This window comes from Cebidichthys violaceus, unplaced genomic scaffold, assembly GCF_023349555.1.
Source record: "Cebidichthys violaceus isolate CVI_PGR_0920_01 unplaced genomic scaffold, fCebVio1.0.p SCAF_17, whole genome shotgun sequence".
Taxonomy (NCBI): Eukaryota; Metazoa; Chordata; class Actinopteri; order Perciformes; family Stichaeidae; genus Cebidichthys; species Cebidichthys violaceus.
In genome coordinates this window covers 2,272,012-2,289,694 of record NW_027176340.1, presented here as the reverse complement: position 1 = coordinate 2,289,694, position 17,683 = coordinate 2,272,012, and the positions used below count along the sequence as shown (strand labels likewise).

Genomic DNA, 17,683 nt, shown 5'->3' with positions numbered 1-17,683 from the left:
ATGTCCGACCAGTAAACCATCCTCTCATCTACTGTGTGCTACTGTACTCGTCTCATGCTTCATAATATCAGTATTCATCTTCGAGTGACACAGATCAAACCTTTTCTAATCGTTTCACGAATGGAACCAAGGAGAGAGAGAGAGAAGAGGCATTAAACACTCACTAGGTGGCGCTGAAGCTGCTCACTGACGCTCCCTTTTCATCTTCTCATTGATTCCTTTTTGCCCTGAGCTCCAGCTGGTTCTGAAACAGAAACACAAAGTCAGGATTTCATTAAACTGAGTAAATAATACTTTCACTACTAGTTTATTAACTTCTCGTATTTGATAAATAAACTAGTCTTTAACTGTAAGACTATGTTATACACAACTTGAGTAATAAAGAAGTCTTAATATTGAATTAAAATGTTTTAGTGAAACGTTCTCTAACTAGACGTAACCGTAGAAACGCTGTACTCACAATGAAGAGGAGGCTCCGCTGTACATGTGTGCAGCATTTGATTCATAGTTCGCAGCGTTTCTTTAAAAACTTCTTCTTCTTCAAATGCATCATTTCCAGAATTGTATCGGTTAGAGCGGCGATTCCCAACGTGGAGTTCACGAGATGAATCTGAGATGTTTTAAATCACAAGAGGATTTACAAGACAGAAGGACTCTAGAATAGATATATCGTTTAGCTAGACGTGTCGATGTTTAAAGTGTCGACATGTAACCAGTTAAGAGGAGTTGCAAGTTGACAATGTTTCAACGAGTCACAAGCTTCTGATTGACAAATAATGATGCGACTTCTTCACCTCAGACAAAAGCATTGGAACGATACGATCGAGTTGTAACAGATGATTTTATTAAAAAAAAAGATGTATTTGTATAGATGCAGACATGTTGAGTTTAAATACAATCTAAAATTAATCTTTTATATATTCATATTTTTTTTTTTTTTCGTAACACTGGGAATGGACTACATTTAAAACAATTTGCATCTAGCAACAATCCTATGACCAAGCAGCAATTAGCACGGCAACTACGACGAAAGCACGTTGAGGAGTTTGCATACAAACGCACAAACAATAAAACACACGTAGTTGCAAACCTGCAGATCTGCGTCAACTCCTCATAAATAATGTAAATCCAACAAAAAGGAGGACAGCTCGAACATTATTCGTTTTGTCACCTGTTCATCTCCGCGCTTCATAAATACAAGAAGAACGTATTTCCTGACCACGATCCCCGTCGCACGCTTTGTTGGTTTGTCTGGAGCGTTTTCAGTTCGAGTCGTCGAGGCTGCCGCTTTTCTGCTCCGAGCCGCAGTTGCAGAGCCGGACCACGATGCTCTGCAGGCTGGGCTCCACGATGCCGAGCATGGGCCTCTGGGAGGGGTCCCCGTTCCAGCAGGCCTCCATCAGCTGCCAGCATTCCTCGTCGAAAGTGGGCAACCGCTCGGGTCTGGCTCCTGGAGACAACGAGACAGGATCACACAGAGACCCGGAACAAAACAAGCAGACGGTCCTCAGATGGTGAACATCGGCGATGATTGCGTGTTGAGGTCGTGAATAATACCCAGGACTCTTTATGACTCATTGCATTATGGTTTCAGACACCTGTTTTTCATTCCGTGTCCTCATCGTAGCGTGAGGTCTTGACTAAAACACAGAATCAGTTATTTCCTCGTGGATCTGTGACATCAGAGATTATAAATAAACGCATTAGAAGCATTGAAGCGTCACCGGAATACGATTTTCCCTGCATGGATCCTTATAAAACCATAGAAACCTCCCAATCCAGTGAGTTCCCATCAGTTTGTATGACGTCGTGTTTACTGCTCTTAGTTTGTTTGTAAAAAGTGAACCACACTGCAGGTGTGAAAGCGTTTTATTACCTTTTTTAACGTTATTCCAGAGCTGGTCCTTACTGGAGCATCTCTCAAAGGCTTCTGGGAGTTTAACTGAACCAGTGCAGAGGTACCAGAAAAGGATCCCGAAGGCGTAAACATCGACCGAGTTATCGTACTTTCCTGTTAGGAGAAAGGGTCACAATGTAGAGGGACTCTTAAAAAGACGGAAATATAACATTCCTGCACAATTCAGTGACATGAGATGTGATGACAAATCCCAGCTCTGTATATAAACAGGTCTGATGACAGGGTTCTCCTCCGCAGTAAAGAAACGTCTGCTTGTTCAGACAGTTCTGAACCTCTTCAACGTTTTGAAGTTGTTCCTCAGGCGTTGCTCCGTGATGAACTTGTGGACCGTGTGACTGCTCAGTAATCGTACCTGTGAACAGCTCTGGAGCCATGTGGATGGGGGTCCCGACGATGCTGCCGGACATCATGGCCTCCGGTTTACAGAAGCCCAGATCGGTGATCTTTGCGCGATTTTGTTTGTCCAGCTGGAAAATTGAATGAGGGGACGGCAGACGTCAAAAGAGAGAGAAGCGCTGGTTAGGTCAGAGTGTAGCGCTGCCTTAGAAGTGACTCAAATAGCTTGCTGAGCTTCTAGTCGGTCTGAACTCACCAGAACATTCTTTAGCTTTATGTCTCTGTGCAGGAGGCCCTGGCCGTGCAGGAAGCGGATCCCCTCCACCACATCCAGAGCAACCTGAAGTCTCTCCCTCAGTGATAAACCGGCCTGGTGGAGACGGAGGGAGGGAGAGGAAGAGGAAGAGGAAGAGGGAGAGAGAGAGAGAGAGAGAGAGAGAGAGAGAGAGAGAGAGAGAGAGAGAGAGAGAGAGAGAGAGAGAGAGAGAGAGAGAAAAAGAAAGAGAAAAAGAAGAAGAAGAAAAAGAAGAAGAAGACGACCGGAATGAAATATGACCTATAAAAACAATAATAAAGTCTCTTTTTTTCCCCCCCAATCTCCGCATTGTCAAGTCACCTTCAAGCCCGTGTAGAGGTCTCTGTGCAGCCGCTCCATGATGAGCAGCACCGCGATGCTGGAGCCGACTCCGTAGGTGTGATCGATCACAGAGCCGTGCATGTCCACCAGACGCTCATGCTTGGGCAGAGACCTGAAGCGACACGCATCCTACTTCAGCAACGTGATCATTAAATCAATCAATTTCATGCCGAAGTGGCAATCGTTAAGATTTCAGTCCCGGTTGATCAGAATTTCTATTTTGAGTGAAAAGAAAGAACTACAAATAAATCATGGACCGTATGACTGCTTTATGTAAAGGATAATCTTAAAGCTTGCCACTCTGTCTTGAAGTCACAGTATATTGACGCACGTCTCGTTCGTCCACATGAAGACGTTTTCCCACATTCCTTAATTAGACACGTTCGACCTGCTGACTTGTGCGCCAGGCTTCAACAAGTCAAAACTATTTCTTTCACACGCTGGGTGGAGTTTGACCTTTATAAACGAGGTAACCGTCACGTCCAATGAAAACGCGGCCGCCGCTCTCGCTAAGCTCACCTCGTGTAGTGGAACTCCAGCGCCAGGTCGTTCCAGTGTTTGTCGTCGGGCGGGACCACAGACTTCAGGGCACATGGGTAGTGTCCTCCCCAACTGTCACACAGGTACACCACTCCGTACTGACCCCGACCCAGCTCCCGCCCGAGCTTCGGCTTTCCTGTCATCAAACAAGGAAACTTTCTAATGTGTTTGTAATTGACTTGTGGGATGTTTACTGATACCAAGAGTCACACGTGTAAAAAAAAAAAAAGGTACACTTTTAAAGAGGGTACGTTTCTGCCTGACTTTCGGGTGACTGTGTTCTGCGTGTGAGCAATGGGAGGATCCGGCGGTGACTCACCATGCAGCAGCACGTCCCTGAGGGAGCGGCTCTCCAGAGACAGGCGGGCCAGCCGAGGGGCGTGGTCCTTCCTCACGCGCAGCCACAGGTCCTCCGTGCGCTCCAGACGACCCGTGTGTCCTTCCTCCAGCTACGAACGGCGACACGTGACACAACATCTCGTGGTTAACGTCGAAGAAAAAAATGACTGGTTTCACGTAAACGGTTCATTCATCGGACTTCGCGGTCGTAGAGCGGCGGCTAACGGGGTCGGCTGCCCTTAGGCTCCCGGTGACTACAGGACAGCTGCCCTGACCTCAGACTCCTTAATGCAGAGAGTCAACACAGTTACTGCTTGATGTATTTCATAGTAGTTATTTTTTTAACCAGAGGCTGACAGCACAGGGTTGAGTTCTCATCACTGGCTGTTTGCTTTGAGCTCAGCTGATCCTCAGAACATACTGTAAATACATAACATTTCATAATCAACATCTAAAGATTGTGTTCTGTAGTCTGGCATACTGTGTAATGATTTCTCTATTACTGTATATGTTATGTTATATTATCTGTTCTCTTTGTGTGAAGTTATCCGTTATTATGTTTCTGTTTCACTTTGTTTGACTGTGATCTTGTATTTGATTGCTCTCCTGCTCTCTTTTATCCGTTTTTTTCGAATGTGAAGCACTTTGACAACGACAATGTTGAAATGTGCAATGTAAATAAAGTTATTGTCATTATTAATTTATTCAATAATAATGAGATATTGAAGACATAGTTGCTCCTCTGAGGATCAGAAGACTCTTTCAGGACAGAATAAAGGAACCCTCTTCTAAATGTCTATAAGACCAAAAAGGCTTCATTTTCCTCTGATAATAATCTCTACTTTGTATTCATTACATTTCCTCCGCATCAAAGGATATTCCTGTCCATCAAAAGCCTTTGAACATAAAGCGTCACAACATCATTTCCTGCATTAATGTGCGTCTTTAAATGCTGTAGGAGTGAAGAGTTAGCGAGCGCAGAAATGCAGTCAGCGATGTGAGCCACACCGTCCGTCATGTGATAATTATCATCAGAGCAATTTTACTGGAAACGAATTTGTCAGGGACTTCAAGGAAAGAGTGGGAGCCGTTTGCACACTGGAGCTTTAAAAAGGCCACGCGATCCCAGAGGAGAGGAATACGCTGCTGAACCACGAGTCGATTAAAAGCCGTCTGAAGGTGTGATCGGAGGGATGGAGATGTCCATTCGGACCCGGTACCTGGAGCGGATTCTCCACGTCTTGTTTAATAAGGGTGTCCTGGAAGTCACGTTCTTGTCACATTTTCAGCCTGTTAGTCCCGTTTACAAAGCCCCCGTTTGTCTTAAAATCGACCTTTCACACCTACAGTATCTCACACTGGCGATTAGAGATGGCGTTTGATACGCTGTGTGGCGCCCTGGGGAATGAGAGGGTCGCCTTTTTTGTGCATTCTAGGGGGGGAAGCTGGGGACACGGACTCAAGACTGGGCCACGCTCAAAGCCTCCATTGTGGAGGAGGAGGCGGCGGCTGCTGCTGCTGCTGCTCGGAGCTGTGGTCGCGGTCATCAGCGACGGTCGTTGGCGGCAACCTAAGAACACGGCGGTGGAAGAAGGAGGCCTTTTTTCGGGTTTTGTCTCAGCAGCAGAGGGTTACTGGTTGGCAGCTGTGGCGGTTGCGTAGCAAAACAAACCCAGGTGTGAGATGAGTTTGGGGAGTCCATGTAGAAGGACTTTTGGTTGACCTCGAGTAAGTCCCAACAAACCGTTAGATGATTCAAAAAGGGAGAGCAGGCGTAGCTCTGTTTGTGTCTTGTGGACTTAACATCCACTAGAGAAAACTGTTTTTAGATGGAAACATCAGACTGTGAGAGACTTAAGCCTTCAAGGATATGGTGAGTAAAAGTTACTCTGTTTTGAGTTATATGTATTCAAGATGAACATAAGAAAGCAACAGAGCACAGGAATGGAGAGAGAGAGAGAGAGAGAGAGAGAGAGAGAGAGAGAGAGAGAGAGAGAGAGAGAGAGAGAGAGAGAGAGAGAGAGAGAGAGAGAGCTCACCTGGCGCAGAGACGCAGCGAAGGCCTCGTGGGAGCTGTTAAGGCGGGTTCTGAACTGGGAGCAAATGCTTCTGGCCAGTTTGGCGGCACTGAGGCTCTCTATGGCGTCCTGGGCCACTTTCCGCTTCCACTCCGGAGTGACGGCAGGAGGGTTCACAAAGGTTATCCTGTGAATTATCTACGGGGGGGGGGGGAAAGACACGGAGTAAGGACACCTCTCCAACCTCTCCAGACGTCGCTGCTGATCAGCTGGCGGTTTGAGAGGCGTATTGCTGAACGTGTTTAGACACTGACCTGTTTGATTTGCTCCCAGAAGAGTCTTGAGACGGAGGATCCTGAATGAAATGTGACCTCCACGTGATAGGCAGCATTTAGTAACTGTGGCAGACGAGAAGAGAGAGAGTAAATATGCAGCAAGTCCACTTCCTATGGCGTCAGGATGTCGTCGTACGCGGATATGACGAAGGCTGCGCTTCAGAAAACGTCACTCGCCTTTGCAAGAAAACCCATTTTTTTTTTATTAGTTGTCCTGCTAATAAATGTCTGATCCCATGTTGAACCCTTTGTTTTGGTTTGCTTTTCTACTAACTTTCTATTGGTTCACAATTAGGTTTAAATGATTAAATGAACAGTAGACAAGAAACAATTTAATCAATTTCTAATCAATCTTCAAAACCCAAAATTTTCCCTCAAAACATTTGTAATCTGATTGCGGACATTTGTCATATTGGAGCCTCAGTCATAAATCAATTATTATTATCATTAGTAGTAGTAGTAGTAGTAGTAGTAGTAGTAATACTGCTCACATTTAAGCATCTTCACATTAAACATTCTGGACTAAATAAGGTTCCCCGTTTGTCACCGCCCACCTGTTTGAGGTGATTGGAAGTGATATTGTGAACAGAAGACTCCATGTGCGACTTCTCCAGACTGTCGAGACATCGCTCCAGAGTTCCCACGAAGCTCTCCCTCAGGTAGTCCACGGAGCTGATCAGCTTGTTGGCCACCGCCTGATTCAGACGAACCACGATCAGCTCCTGGATCTGGTGGATGCACGATTTGATCTCCTTCGACGTAACAGGCTCTCCGTTAGTCGTCACGATGATGTCTGCAGTCGAGTGAAGAGAGACGGTCGAGTTAAAGCGGCGCAGCTGTCAGACATTAGCGTGAGGGTTGTGCTAGATTCTGTGGACTTGAAACATGTTCGCACCCTTTAGAGGTTGGTGGTAGCGGCTTTGTAGAGGCCAAGATAAGAGCGATAGTTTGGGAAAAAGCCGATTGAGCATTTATCGGCCGACGCTTATCTGAAGGCTGATAGCGGCGAGTCGAGTGAGACGGTGCAACATGTTGTGCAGGTGGCTCAAGCATTCCTCTGCAGGTCTAAAGTCTCTGCAGGTCTGACTAGACTCTAAAGACCAGTAAAGAAACTGGCTTTGAGTGACTCAGAGACACGTCGGCAGAATCACAAATATAAGAGAGAATGGATCAGATGATCTGAATGGGTACCACGAGTCAGCTGTCTTTTGTTCAATGGATAAATGATAAAGAGGGAATCCTTTCTCATGAAGTGGAAGATTTCAAAAGATAAACAATGCAGACATGCAGTCAGTGATCCGATGTGAGTCCACAGAATCCAGGCTACTGAAGTCTAGGACAGAACATCGCTTCCTACAATCCAGAATAAGATGTGTGACCAGAGAGTCCGGTTCCAATCTCATAAACAAAACTGATTTAGTTGAACTCACGAGTAGAGAAACGCTAATACTCAGAAATTAAGATAATTGAGTAGATTAGATCACTTTTTGGAAGAAAAAAAGAAAAAAGATCCAATTTTCCAAAAACTCCCTTTGATATTTTAACTTTTATCTGAAGAGGAAATTCTCTTCTTCCACAGTAAATAAGTCCACATCTGGACTGAATCCAAATACACCGTCACAAAGTACTTCATGGCCATAAAGACGACGGCCTTTTCAAAAAGGCCGTCGTCTTTATGGCCTTTATGACTTCACACGATAAACTCACTGCTGAAGTATTTGCAATATCCATTAGAATCACAAGCTCGTACATAAATTAGTGATGCATTAGTTTGTACATCATCATAAAACAGCTGATTAAATTGGAAGTACACAGATGGAGAACAGTCCCAAATAATCATTTTGAGCTTCAGTGATCTTCTCCAGTAAAATCCTCTCAAAGACGTATTCGCACACATGAACACGTGAGTTTGACTGAACTGAATATGACGGACGCTTCACTCACTCACCTGTAAACTCCAGGTTGGCAGCATCCTCCAGCAGCTGCTCTTTCATGCTGCCGAGCGTCTCCACGATCATCTCCTTCATCTCTTCCTGTTTGCGGTTAGCGATGGCCATAAGAGAGGTGAAGAGTTCGCCCTCTTTCTCACGGGTGTACTCCAGCCGGCGGGGAGTGATCTGCAGGTCCCTCTGCATGTCAAAGGCCTGCAGGGAGGAGAAGATGAAAAGGTCCGATGGGGGATTTGTCATGGGCACACTGGGTCAAAAAGGAGACTGAGATCAAGCAGCGCATGCAAAAAAAAAAAAAGGTAGCAACAACTGCATCGTCCTCTGACCTGGTTGATGAAAATATCTAGACAGCGACAATGAACCCCGTTGAGCAGGTTTGCAGCCTCCACCTGCTGGTTCTGAAGCACTTGGCGAGTAAAAGGCACCAGCAACCGATGCAGCCGTTCGAAAGCCTCGCCCAGCACGCTCTGGGGCTTGGCCCCCGGGGTGGGCGTCTGCGTCGGGGCCCCGCAGGAGCAGTTCCCCACCGGGCTGCTCAGGAAGCCGAGGGCGAGCAGCTGCTTGTAGAGGGCGCTCTTCTCCCTGTCCCTCTCCTTTTCCCGCTCGGCGCGGCGGCCGGGTTCCGGGGAGGCCGCCGGCGTGGCGTCGGGGATACGGATGAAACAGACGGGGAAGGAGAGCATCTCTCTGACCTTCCGGAGCTCGGCCACGTGGTCCGAGCTCAGGAAGTCCTGGTTGACGGCGTAGAGGATGATGGGGATGACGGCGCCGGTGCAGTCCGCCAGGGCCTCTTCTATGGGCTGGACGCTCGGACACGGCACCACCATGACCTTCGCTTCCTAAAGACAAAGCACAAAAAAAAGAACACAAATATGTTTATTTCATTTCAAGCATTTTGACAAAAACATACTTTCACATTTACTTCAGCAGCTGTGCAGACAAGGAGGAAACCACTGGATCGAGCTGCTGAACGCCACTGAACCAAAAAATGGAAGTCAAAAGGAATTCAAAGCGGCTTACATCATTATTGTTGTAATAAGAACAATGCATCGAATTATTATGTGTCGTGTGAAAGCTTCTGCTTGTGGTGACAAGCTCATGGGTTTTTGGTTTTACAGAACTAAAGCCACAGCCTGTGATGTACCCTGATAGTGGAGGACGGTTTCCGAGCCAACATATGTTAGGAGATGTCTAAACAGCCTTCACTGCAAAATGAAGAAAACACACTTCCACCCACACACACACACACACACACACACACACACACACACACACCCACACACACACATCACATGCTCCTTCTATTTGTGAACACCGGATGGCACATAAATATTTGTGGTGGTCTTGGGAATGTCTGCGACAGGGGCAGCGAAATGACACAAGTGATAGGTTTTCTTAACCCTTGATAAATGACGACTTATACGAAAACAGCCTCGGAGAGGGAGGGGGGGGGGGGGGGCAGCTCGAGTAAAGAGGCAAAAATGACCAACAGCCACACAAAGGAGACAGTCAGTCCTGTCTCCAAGAAACAAGAGCAGAGCCCATCTGAGCAGTCTCTTTAGCACAAAGATAGCCTACGAACATTTGCTCACTGCTAATCAAAGATCCAGACGACGCATGAACTGATTTATTACAGTCGCTTCTCAACACAAACACATCAGGAATATCTCCGCTGGCTGTTTTGAAGTTACCGTTTTTGTCTTTTCTTGCGTCCGTTAGAAGAGTCAGAGCGAGTTCGCATGAAACAAAGCAGCACAGTCATGAAAAATGGCCATGTTGGAAAAGTTTTTTCGTCTATTAGCGTATTTTAAGGGTGACCGCTGACATAACGGGCCTCTGTTACCACCAGACCTACTCATGTGAACTGATGGGAGCAATAAACACAACCGAGTGTCTACCGCAAGAAGTTTCTAAAGCGTGGCGTATCGCCCTGTTTTCTGTCCCCTGGGTGTTGAAGTGAAGGTGGGAAGCAGGGGTTAACTCTGGGATGAAGAGAGGGATAATTAGCAAGTTGGCCACTAAAGCAGGCTGCTGTGATTATGGCGGCGGGGTGTGAATACCGCAGAGAGACGACAGATTCTGGGCCTTTGTTTACTCCAAACTTAAACGTGTTAAATCTCTTATTCATTCAGCACAAAGCCTAAAATCGGAGTGTCACGCTGCTTTTAGTTTTACCTGCGTTCACGACTCTCAAAATGATGAGTAAATATTACATATGATTTGATTTGAGAATGGAAATACGTGAAAATTGCCCCGTCTCTCATCCGTGATATGACGTTTGTGTTATCGCTACGAACAATAACGCCTCTGGTGGTCTCGCAAATGTGACCAAATCTTTGGCCCGAATGAGGGGCTGCAAGATCCCACGCCTCTCAGTCACATGTGAGGAATGAACGACGGTGTGAAACGACTGGCTTTACTTCCAGCACTAATATTTTCCTTCCAGGCGATTTATCTATCGGACTTTTCTGGGGGTTTTTTTGGAGATCAGACTGTGAGGAAGATCTAGATGCAGTGAAGAAGGTCTTAAAAATGTAAATTAAGTCAAACTATATCATGTTTGTTGAACAGATAATGGAGACAGTAATGCAAAATATAATAATAGTCAAACATTAACTTTAACGAATACAAATTCTCCCAAATCAAGTTCTTCCACAACACTAATGAGATTATTTATTCTTTATGTGTTTACAAAGAATGACTTTTATGACTATAAAAAGACATTCTAGCGACGTGAACGACCACCGTCCCAGAGTTCAGGTGTGACCACGGCCCCTTCATCACAGCAAAGGGTTTTGGTTTTTTTTACCATGACCTAGTCATGTGAAACGCACCAGACCAGTGGCATTACGTAAGGGGGCTGGGCGAGGCGAGCCGCCCCGAGGCCCGAGCGAGGCCTTGTTCCTGAGCCTTGGTCTAAAAGGATTAGAGGCTAATTTCCACGTGTCACACATGATAAGGAACGACTACAATCCTCACACCGCGCCAGATCGATTCACTCCCCACAACACGATGGGATTTTCAGGTCGCACCGGCCGGATACCAGCATGACTTCCCCCGTAAAAAGGCAGTAACCTGTGATTCTGATTTTTTTTTTTTTTTTTTTGTGCTAAAAAGGCTGAACGGGAAAATAATGCATTTCTGAAAAGTAGCACAAATCAGGTGAAGTAAAAGACTGAACAACACAGGAAGTAATCAGCTCTCCTCAGTAATCTGTTTGTGAGCTGAACCATGTGTGAACACAGAGGTTAGCTCAAGCCAGAGACGAGGAGGAGAAACACGAATGAATCCGTCTTTCCTTTTGTTTCGAAGAGGAAACGTACCACACGAAAAATAAACAGCTAGAGATGAGCCATATGTTTGAAATCAATGACATAATTACATTTCATGTTTATGTCTAGTACAGTAAACCACGACATGAATCACAATACTATATACAACTAGCAGTAATTTAACATATAACTGTACCAAAACTCATTTTAAATCACATCATCATATCATCAAAATATGAATTTTCTACTGGATGACTGTAATGTCAATTAATCCGTTCTTATGGAGAGATAATCACAGACATGTTCACAGGAAATGAAGGACCGTGCAAAGAAGTGTCCTCTCCAGAGACACGTGTCAGTTATTACATGACTGAAATAATATTTCATGACTGAAGTAACTGGACGAATATTGCTCATTTTTCTGCAGAGATGTCCTCATATACCGGCCTAAGGAAGGACGTGTCTACATATCTTACAATGTCAAATCTTAGAACACTTCTTCGTTTAATTAATTAGAAAATGTGTTCATATTTTCATATCAAACTCCATATTTGGACTACGAGTGGACACTGCATGTTCCTGTGATTTAACGCCTACCTGCAGCAGTGGGTGATGTAGGGTGATCTCCAGCTCTGCTAGCCTGTGGGCCGGGTCCTCGCATTCCTCGTGGATCTCCAGGTCTTCCCGGGGCACCGTGTCCCAGCGGCCGCAGTTAGCCGCCAGCTGGTGCACCAGCTCATACTGGCCCGGCAGCGCCAAGCTGAGCCGCGTCTGTCTCCCATGGGTGAAACACAGCTTCCGCCTCTTGCAGACGCTGCCCTGGACCCCTTCGCAAGCCTCTCCGGCCTCCGGGCCCAGCGGCAGCAGCCTCTCCCCCAGGAGGCTGTTGAGCAGCCGATAGCGGGCGGCGCAGTCCTGGCCCAGCACCAGGATGTACGGCGCGGCGCCCACCGTGTTGCGCAGGAATTCTTCCTCATGGCTGGGGAAAGCGATGCAGCTGAGCTGGCCTGAGGGAACGGACAAGAACACAAAGCGGTATATGATGTTGGGAAGCGGAGCTTTTGAGGAACCTTTTTAGCAACCCCTGTTGAGGAACCTTTGTGTGGAGTTCTTGGACGACGTTGTAAGCAGAGATTGGGGTATTTAAGGACACACTAGCCGCTGCATCTGATCACCATTTCCAGAATATACAGGAGATCCTTGTTCAATGTAAGAGATGTACTTTTTTTTTTTGACAGCCTGATATTATTCCTCGCCCTTTTATTCCCTGATCCAGCACTAAGATGTGGAGCACAGAAGAACCAATTCAGCCGTACTATTGAGGGTATCAGATACAGGCCTAATCCTCAGCGATGCTGAGTCACAGTTCTAAAACAGTTATATAACAAAGAGAGGAGCGAGCGGCACTGGCTTACTTTGGTGCATTTCTCTCTAAACGTATGGCTTTACTGTAACTGCTGCTCTAATCCAGCATCACCCTGCTAGCATCCAACCCCTTGACCCACCATGACGCGTTAAAGCCTATCGTTTCAGACGAAACCGGTGCCGAGCTTTTGACCGCATGACCCCCCGGCAGCCGATGCATAACCTCTACCGAAATATTAAGAGCACCGCACGGCAACGCACATTTGCGAGGCAGCAATTATTGGTTCCTGTTGATATCTAATAATCTGTGGCTACTCCTGCAGATGTGACACATTACATTGCACGCCATCGCTCCTGTGGCGGTTGAAACAATTTCCATGACATGTTAGGATGTAAGGAGTTGTGATGAACATTTCATGAAGCATATCAACCGGGGCGTGGGAGGGTATGATCCATACCTAACCAGTCACTAAAGCACTAAATGTGTGTGAAATAGAAGAATGTGTGTCTGATAGTCCAGGGCTCTCGGTGTGGAAATCTCAGCATATTTGGTGCACTTAGTCTACTCATGCTTTTCAGAAGGGGGCTTAATCCCTTTAGTTTTCCCAAACCCTAATGACTGCATTTCTTTTCTTTCCCCCCCCCCCACTTCATTTGTTGGTGGAGAAATATCTCAGCAGCAGAAAACGTCATGACTTTTCCTCTACATATAGGACACAGATGTACAACATGGGATGCTTTAATAAAAAAGAGAAACGGTGTAGAACACAGTGACGTTTGGGATGTTTGCTGCAGCATGTGTTCAAACCTTACCTGCCTCAAAAGAAGCTGAATCCGAGCTCATGGTTGACGCACAAGCATTGCTGTAATTTTGCCTTATTTCCCGGAAAAACGCGTTGGTTTCCTTCAAGTTCTTCTTCAGCTGTATGGTGTGCTTGTTGTAGCTGTTAAATGTCCTCGTGAGTTCCCGAGCTAAAGGTGTCGTCTTCTGTTGTTGTTGCTGTACGTTTCCCTCCATGGTCGACAGTCGTCTCTTTCGTGGTGTTCAAAGGTTCAGCAGGTGCTTTCACGTCTTAGTTAAGCTGCTCAAACGTCGACCAGTCCTGTTGCACACCTTTTTTTTTTTTCTTCCCCCCTTTGCGCGCTAGTTAGTTAGTAGCCAAGTTAGTCCACCCATCTGCTAGGCTGTGGTAAATAATGAATTCACTTGTAGTCCGTGTTGTGCTGGACAGACAACGGTCCCTGTAGTGGTTCGTGTCAGTGAATAAAGACCAGGCATTTGGCTTTTTGTTGTTATGATGTTGAAGCGGACTTGGACTGCTAGCTAGCTTAATGTCGTGGAAGATAACTTCACGGTTGTAGTTGACTCGAAGACAGATTTCAGCTAACGACGTAACCGCTATTTCGGCATATTTCTTAAAAAATATGGAGTGTCTGGCTGATTGCAGACTGTCTAAAAAAAACCATAAGAATAACAACACCGCGATGATGTGATTCTGAATAACGCGCGTTTCACGACCTAGCTGTGGTCCAGATACCGTTAGCGCTGCTAGCCAGAAGGCATCTCCTGTCCGTCCTCTTGGCCCGGAGCAACGGACATAACGTTCAACTCCACGGAAATCCAGGGAACCGTTTCACAGCCATACAGCTCCGTGTTTAAAGAGAGAGAAGGGGGCAACTTTGACAGTTGCCACTGAGCGACAACCTGAGCGCGACAAAAAAATAAACAACCGTTGGTGTTTTCCCTCGATGAGGCTCCGTGGGAAGAGATCTTCCTAAAGTGGCTCAGGCCCCGGAGAAGCCAGCGGACATCTTCCACCCTGGAGAGCGACGGCGGCTCCACAACGCGAACTTTATTCTCTCTTCAGATGATGAGGAGGAGGAGGACGAAGAGGAGAGTCAGTGGGGGGGTGCAGGGCGAGGTGTGTCCAGTCCGGGTCAACTCTCATTGCTGGGACCGAGCAATCAAAGCGCTGCAAAACAGAAAGTCGACACAACCAAAGTTTAGGGAGAGGAAAGGGCGGGGTTCGGGATGACGCACTGCACTATGGGAAATGTAGGAATATTTTGGTCTTGGATCCTCAACAGTTGTTGTTGTTGTTGTTGTTGTTCTTCTTCTTCTTCTTTTGCTTTTAAGGGTGGTTGGCAAACAGCTTTCGGGTGCATTACCGCCGTTCACTAATCTAGAGTGTGGACTAAGTATAAGTTATTATATTATTATATTAGTATAAGTTATTATCCCTAATACGACAACCAAACGGTGAAAAACTAAATAAACACAAGAAAAAAAAATACAAGAAAAAAATAAATAAATTGAATTTTCTTCAAATTCAATTCATTAGTCTTGTTCACTCTAAATACTCCAGAAGAAGTTTCCAACATTTGTCACTAAAGCTTTTCTTTAATTATACATGAATTATATTTTCCTCTCCCGTCTCTCTGAGACCATTTTCTAAAACCCTAAACGCCGACTCGTACCTCTGACAGGACAATAAAACATGGTCCACAATGTAAAAGAGACAATATATATATACAGCTGATTGTGTCAGTGGTAAATAGTCTACAATCAGTTCGATCAATGAGTGTGAACATCAAACTTTAATTTTGTATCTTATCATTTTGATTTAGAAAGTTAAAGAGGCACCCCACTGATTTTACACATAAATACCAGTGTACTTGTCACAGAGAGAGTACTATTCAGCCTGTGAAAACAGTAGTATAATATCAGTAATGGGCTTCCATCATACATCTTAGGGGACAAAGAATACTAGTTTCAGGTACTCTTGAATAACTAATTAGTTCCCCTACGGTGACTAATTTGTCAGCAGATTGTTAATTCTAGTGGAGCATGTATGGAAAAGAAACAAGAACGCTTCATCTTTTTGGTTGTATACATCATCATCATCATCATCATCATCATCATCATCATCATCATCATCAGCAGCACGTAATTGTAATTTCTGTGGCTAATTTGGGTCATAAGAAGACTGATCATGTGCACTGGAGGAAATCTAGAGCTTGTTTTCCCCCACAGACTATAAAGTTTATTGTTAATCTACTTCACTTTCCCTTCACCAGTTTTTATAAAAGAAAATACAAATAGAATCAAAATAGGTCAAATGGCATCTAAGAGTACAAATAGTAGTAAGTTTATGCTTAATCCATGTTATGATTAAGAGGGGATCCTTGGAAAATGTTCTCCTCTTCAAGGAGTCACTGGACCCAAAAAGTTTGAGGACCCCTGCACCCTGAACCACTCAGATCTCATACATATACTCATACACATTGTTGTACCTCTTGGTTATATATTAACAACACATTTCTGCACATATATCACCCTACTTGACAAACATTTGTTTAGAAAATTAAACTATTAAATTGCAAATATTGTAGAGACATTTGAGGTAGGAAACAAGATAACCATTTTGGGGCACAGGACTCCACACGACTAATGAGCCCCCTCTACTGGTAGATCTACGTAATTACATAAACAACACCTTAAATTAGTGGTTTACTTTTTAATAGTCTTTGATTTTATATTTTTCTCCCAGCCTAGGTACTATTTTTTTCTAAATCGTCTGAACTAATATTACAGTCTACATACAGGCTGTTAAACGCTGATCACACAAGAACATTCTCATTATCAGTATCCACTTTAAAGCTCCACGCTGGCTGTTTCAGGATTTCTGCCGGCCCACATCCAGTTGGTGACTACATGCTGATCTCTAGTGGCCTACATTTGAAACGACACTAATATCAACAACCTCTTGCTCTTTTCTAAAATGTATTTCTCTCAGTTCACTAGACTGCCTATTTAGGTCAAGTTGGACTAATGGTTGAAAAGCTAAAACACATATTCTAGCTCCATGAAGTCAGCTAGGTTTTGAAATGCATTTTCTCTACAACCCATAGGCCATAAATTAATCTAAGCATGTTATTCTGACCGGCAACAAACATGTGGATAATGCTCTGTTTGTTAACAGGGAGTTTGCCCTCTGTGTAAACTAAATTACAATTATACTGTAGGTTAGGTTGGAGAAGGAAACTCCAGCTCATTAATCAGTATTTTCTTCAAGTAGATAATTACATTACATTACATTACAGTCGTTTAGCAGACGCTTTTATCCAAAGCGACTTACAATAAGTGCATTCAACATTGGTAATCAAAAGAACTACTAGTCACCAGAAGTCATAAGTACATTTCCTTTAAACAAGCGTCTAAGAGCATGAAGCAGAGCATAACTCAGAGCCAAAGTACAGAAACAAGAAAAACAGTTAGTGCTATAAGTAATACGAATACAATAAGTGGTGAGTGGAAGGCTCAGGGTAGCACTTCCTGAAGAGGTGGGTTTTCAGCCTGCGCGGAAAGATGGGCAGCGACTCTGCTGTCCTGACGTCAGTGGGAAGTTCATTCCACCACTGTGGGGCCAGGACAGAAAACAGCCGTGACCGGGTCGATCGGCCGCCAGGACCTCTGAGCGACGGGGCGACCGATCGCCCCGAGGCAGCAGAGCGAAGTAGTCGGGCGGGGGTGTGAGGCTTGACCGTGGCCTGGAGATAGGAAGGAGCTGTTCCTTTCACTGCCCTGTAGGCTAGCACCAGAGTCTTAAACTGGATGCGAGCTCTTACAGGGAGCCGGTGTAGAGAACGGAGAAAGGAAGTTGTGTGGGAGAACTTGGGGCGATTGAATTCCTAATTCAGGAAAAAGGCTCCAGAAATTCAATAAAGTTTGTCAAACGTTCAATTATCAATAAGTGCATTCACTATATCAAAACGATCAACAACTTGATATCATTGATGTCAATAGTATAGGTGTCTGTTATTTGGTTTACTGATATTATATGTTATATATAGTGGGGGATCTTTTACTTAGCCAAGTAAAAGTAGCAATACTACAATTTAAAAATACTCCGTTATAAGTAAAAGTCCTGCATTAACAATGTCTCTTAAGTAGAAGTACCTAACTTAAAGTGT

At 45.0% G+C, this 17,683-nt stretch overlaps 1 protein-coding gene across 1 annotated transcript; it reads right to left on the bottom strand.

Annotated features, from left to right (window-relative positions):
• Positions 1-822: 822 nt before the first annotated feature.
• On the bottom strand, positions 823-14,711 carry dstyk (dual serine/threonine and tyrosine protein kinase). The gene is made up of 14 exons (XM_068711983.1): positions 13,523-14,711; positions 11,942-12,351; positions 8,399-8,911; positions 8,072-8,267; positions 6,678-6,916; positions 6,103-6,186; positions 5,810-5,986; positions 3,751-3,880; positions 3,411-3,567; positions 2,871-3,003; positions 2,511-2,624; positions 2,271-2,385; positions 1,877-2,011; positions 823-1,450 (listed from the first exon to the last, which is right to left on the bottom strand). Exons 1-14 carry the CDS (start codon positions 13,725-13,727, stop codon positions 1,263-1,265), a joined length of 2,796 nt encoding a protein of 931 aa, XP_068568084.1. The 5' UTR covers positions 13,728-14,711; the 3' UTR covers positions 823-1,262.
• Between the last annotated feature and the right edge of the window lie 2,972 nt (positions 14,712-17,683).

Excerpts from the sequence above, each read along its gene's own strand:
- dstyk (XM_068711983.1), bottom strand. The coding sequence starts at position 13,727 with ATGGAGGGAAACGTACAGCAACAACAACAGAAGACGACACCTTTAGCT. Across the intron at positions 8,912-11,941 it reads TACATCACCCACTGCTGCAG|GAAGCGAAGGTCATGGTGGT; the intron begins GTAGGCGTTAAA and ends CTTTGTCTTTAG. Across the intron at positions 3,568-3,750 it reads CAGGGACGTGCTGCTGCATG|GAAAGCCGAAGCTCGGGCGG; the intron begins GTGAGTCACCGC and ends GTTTGATGACAG.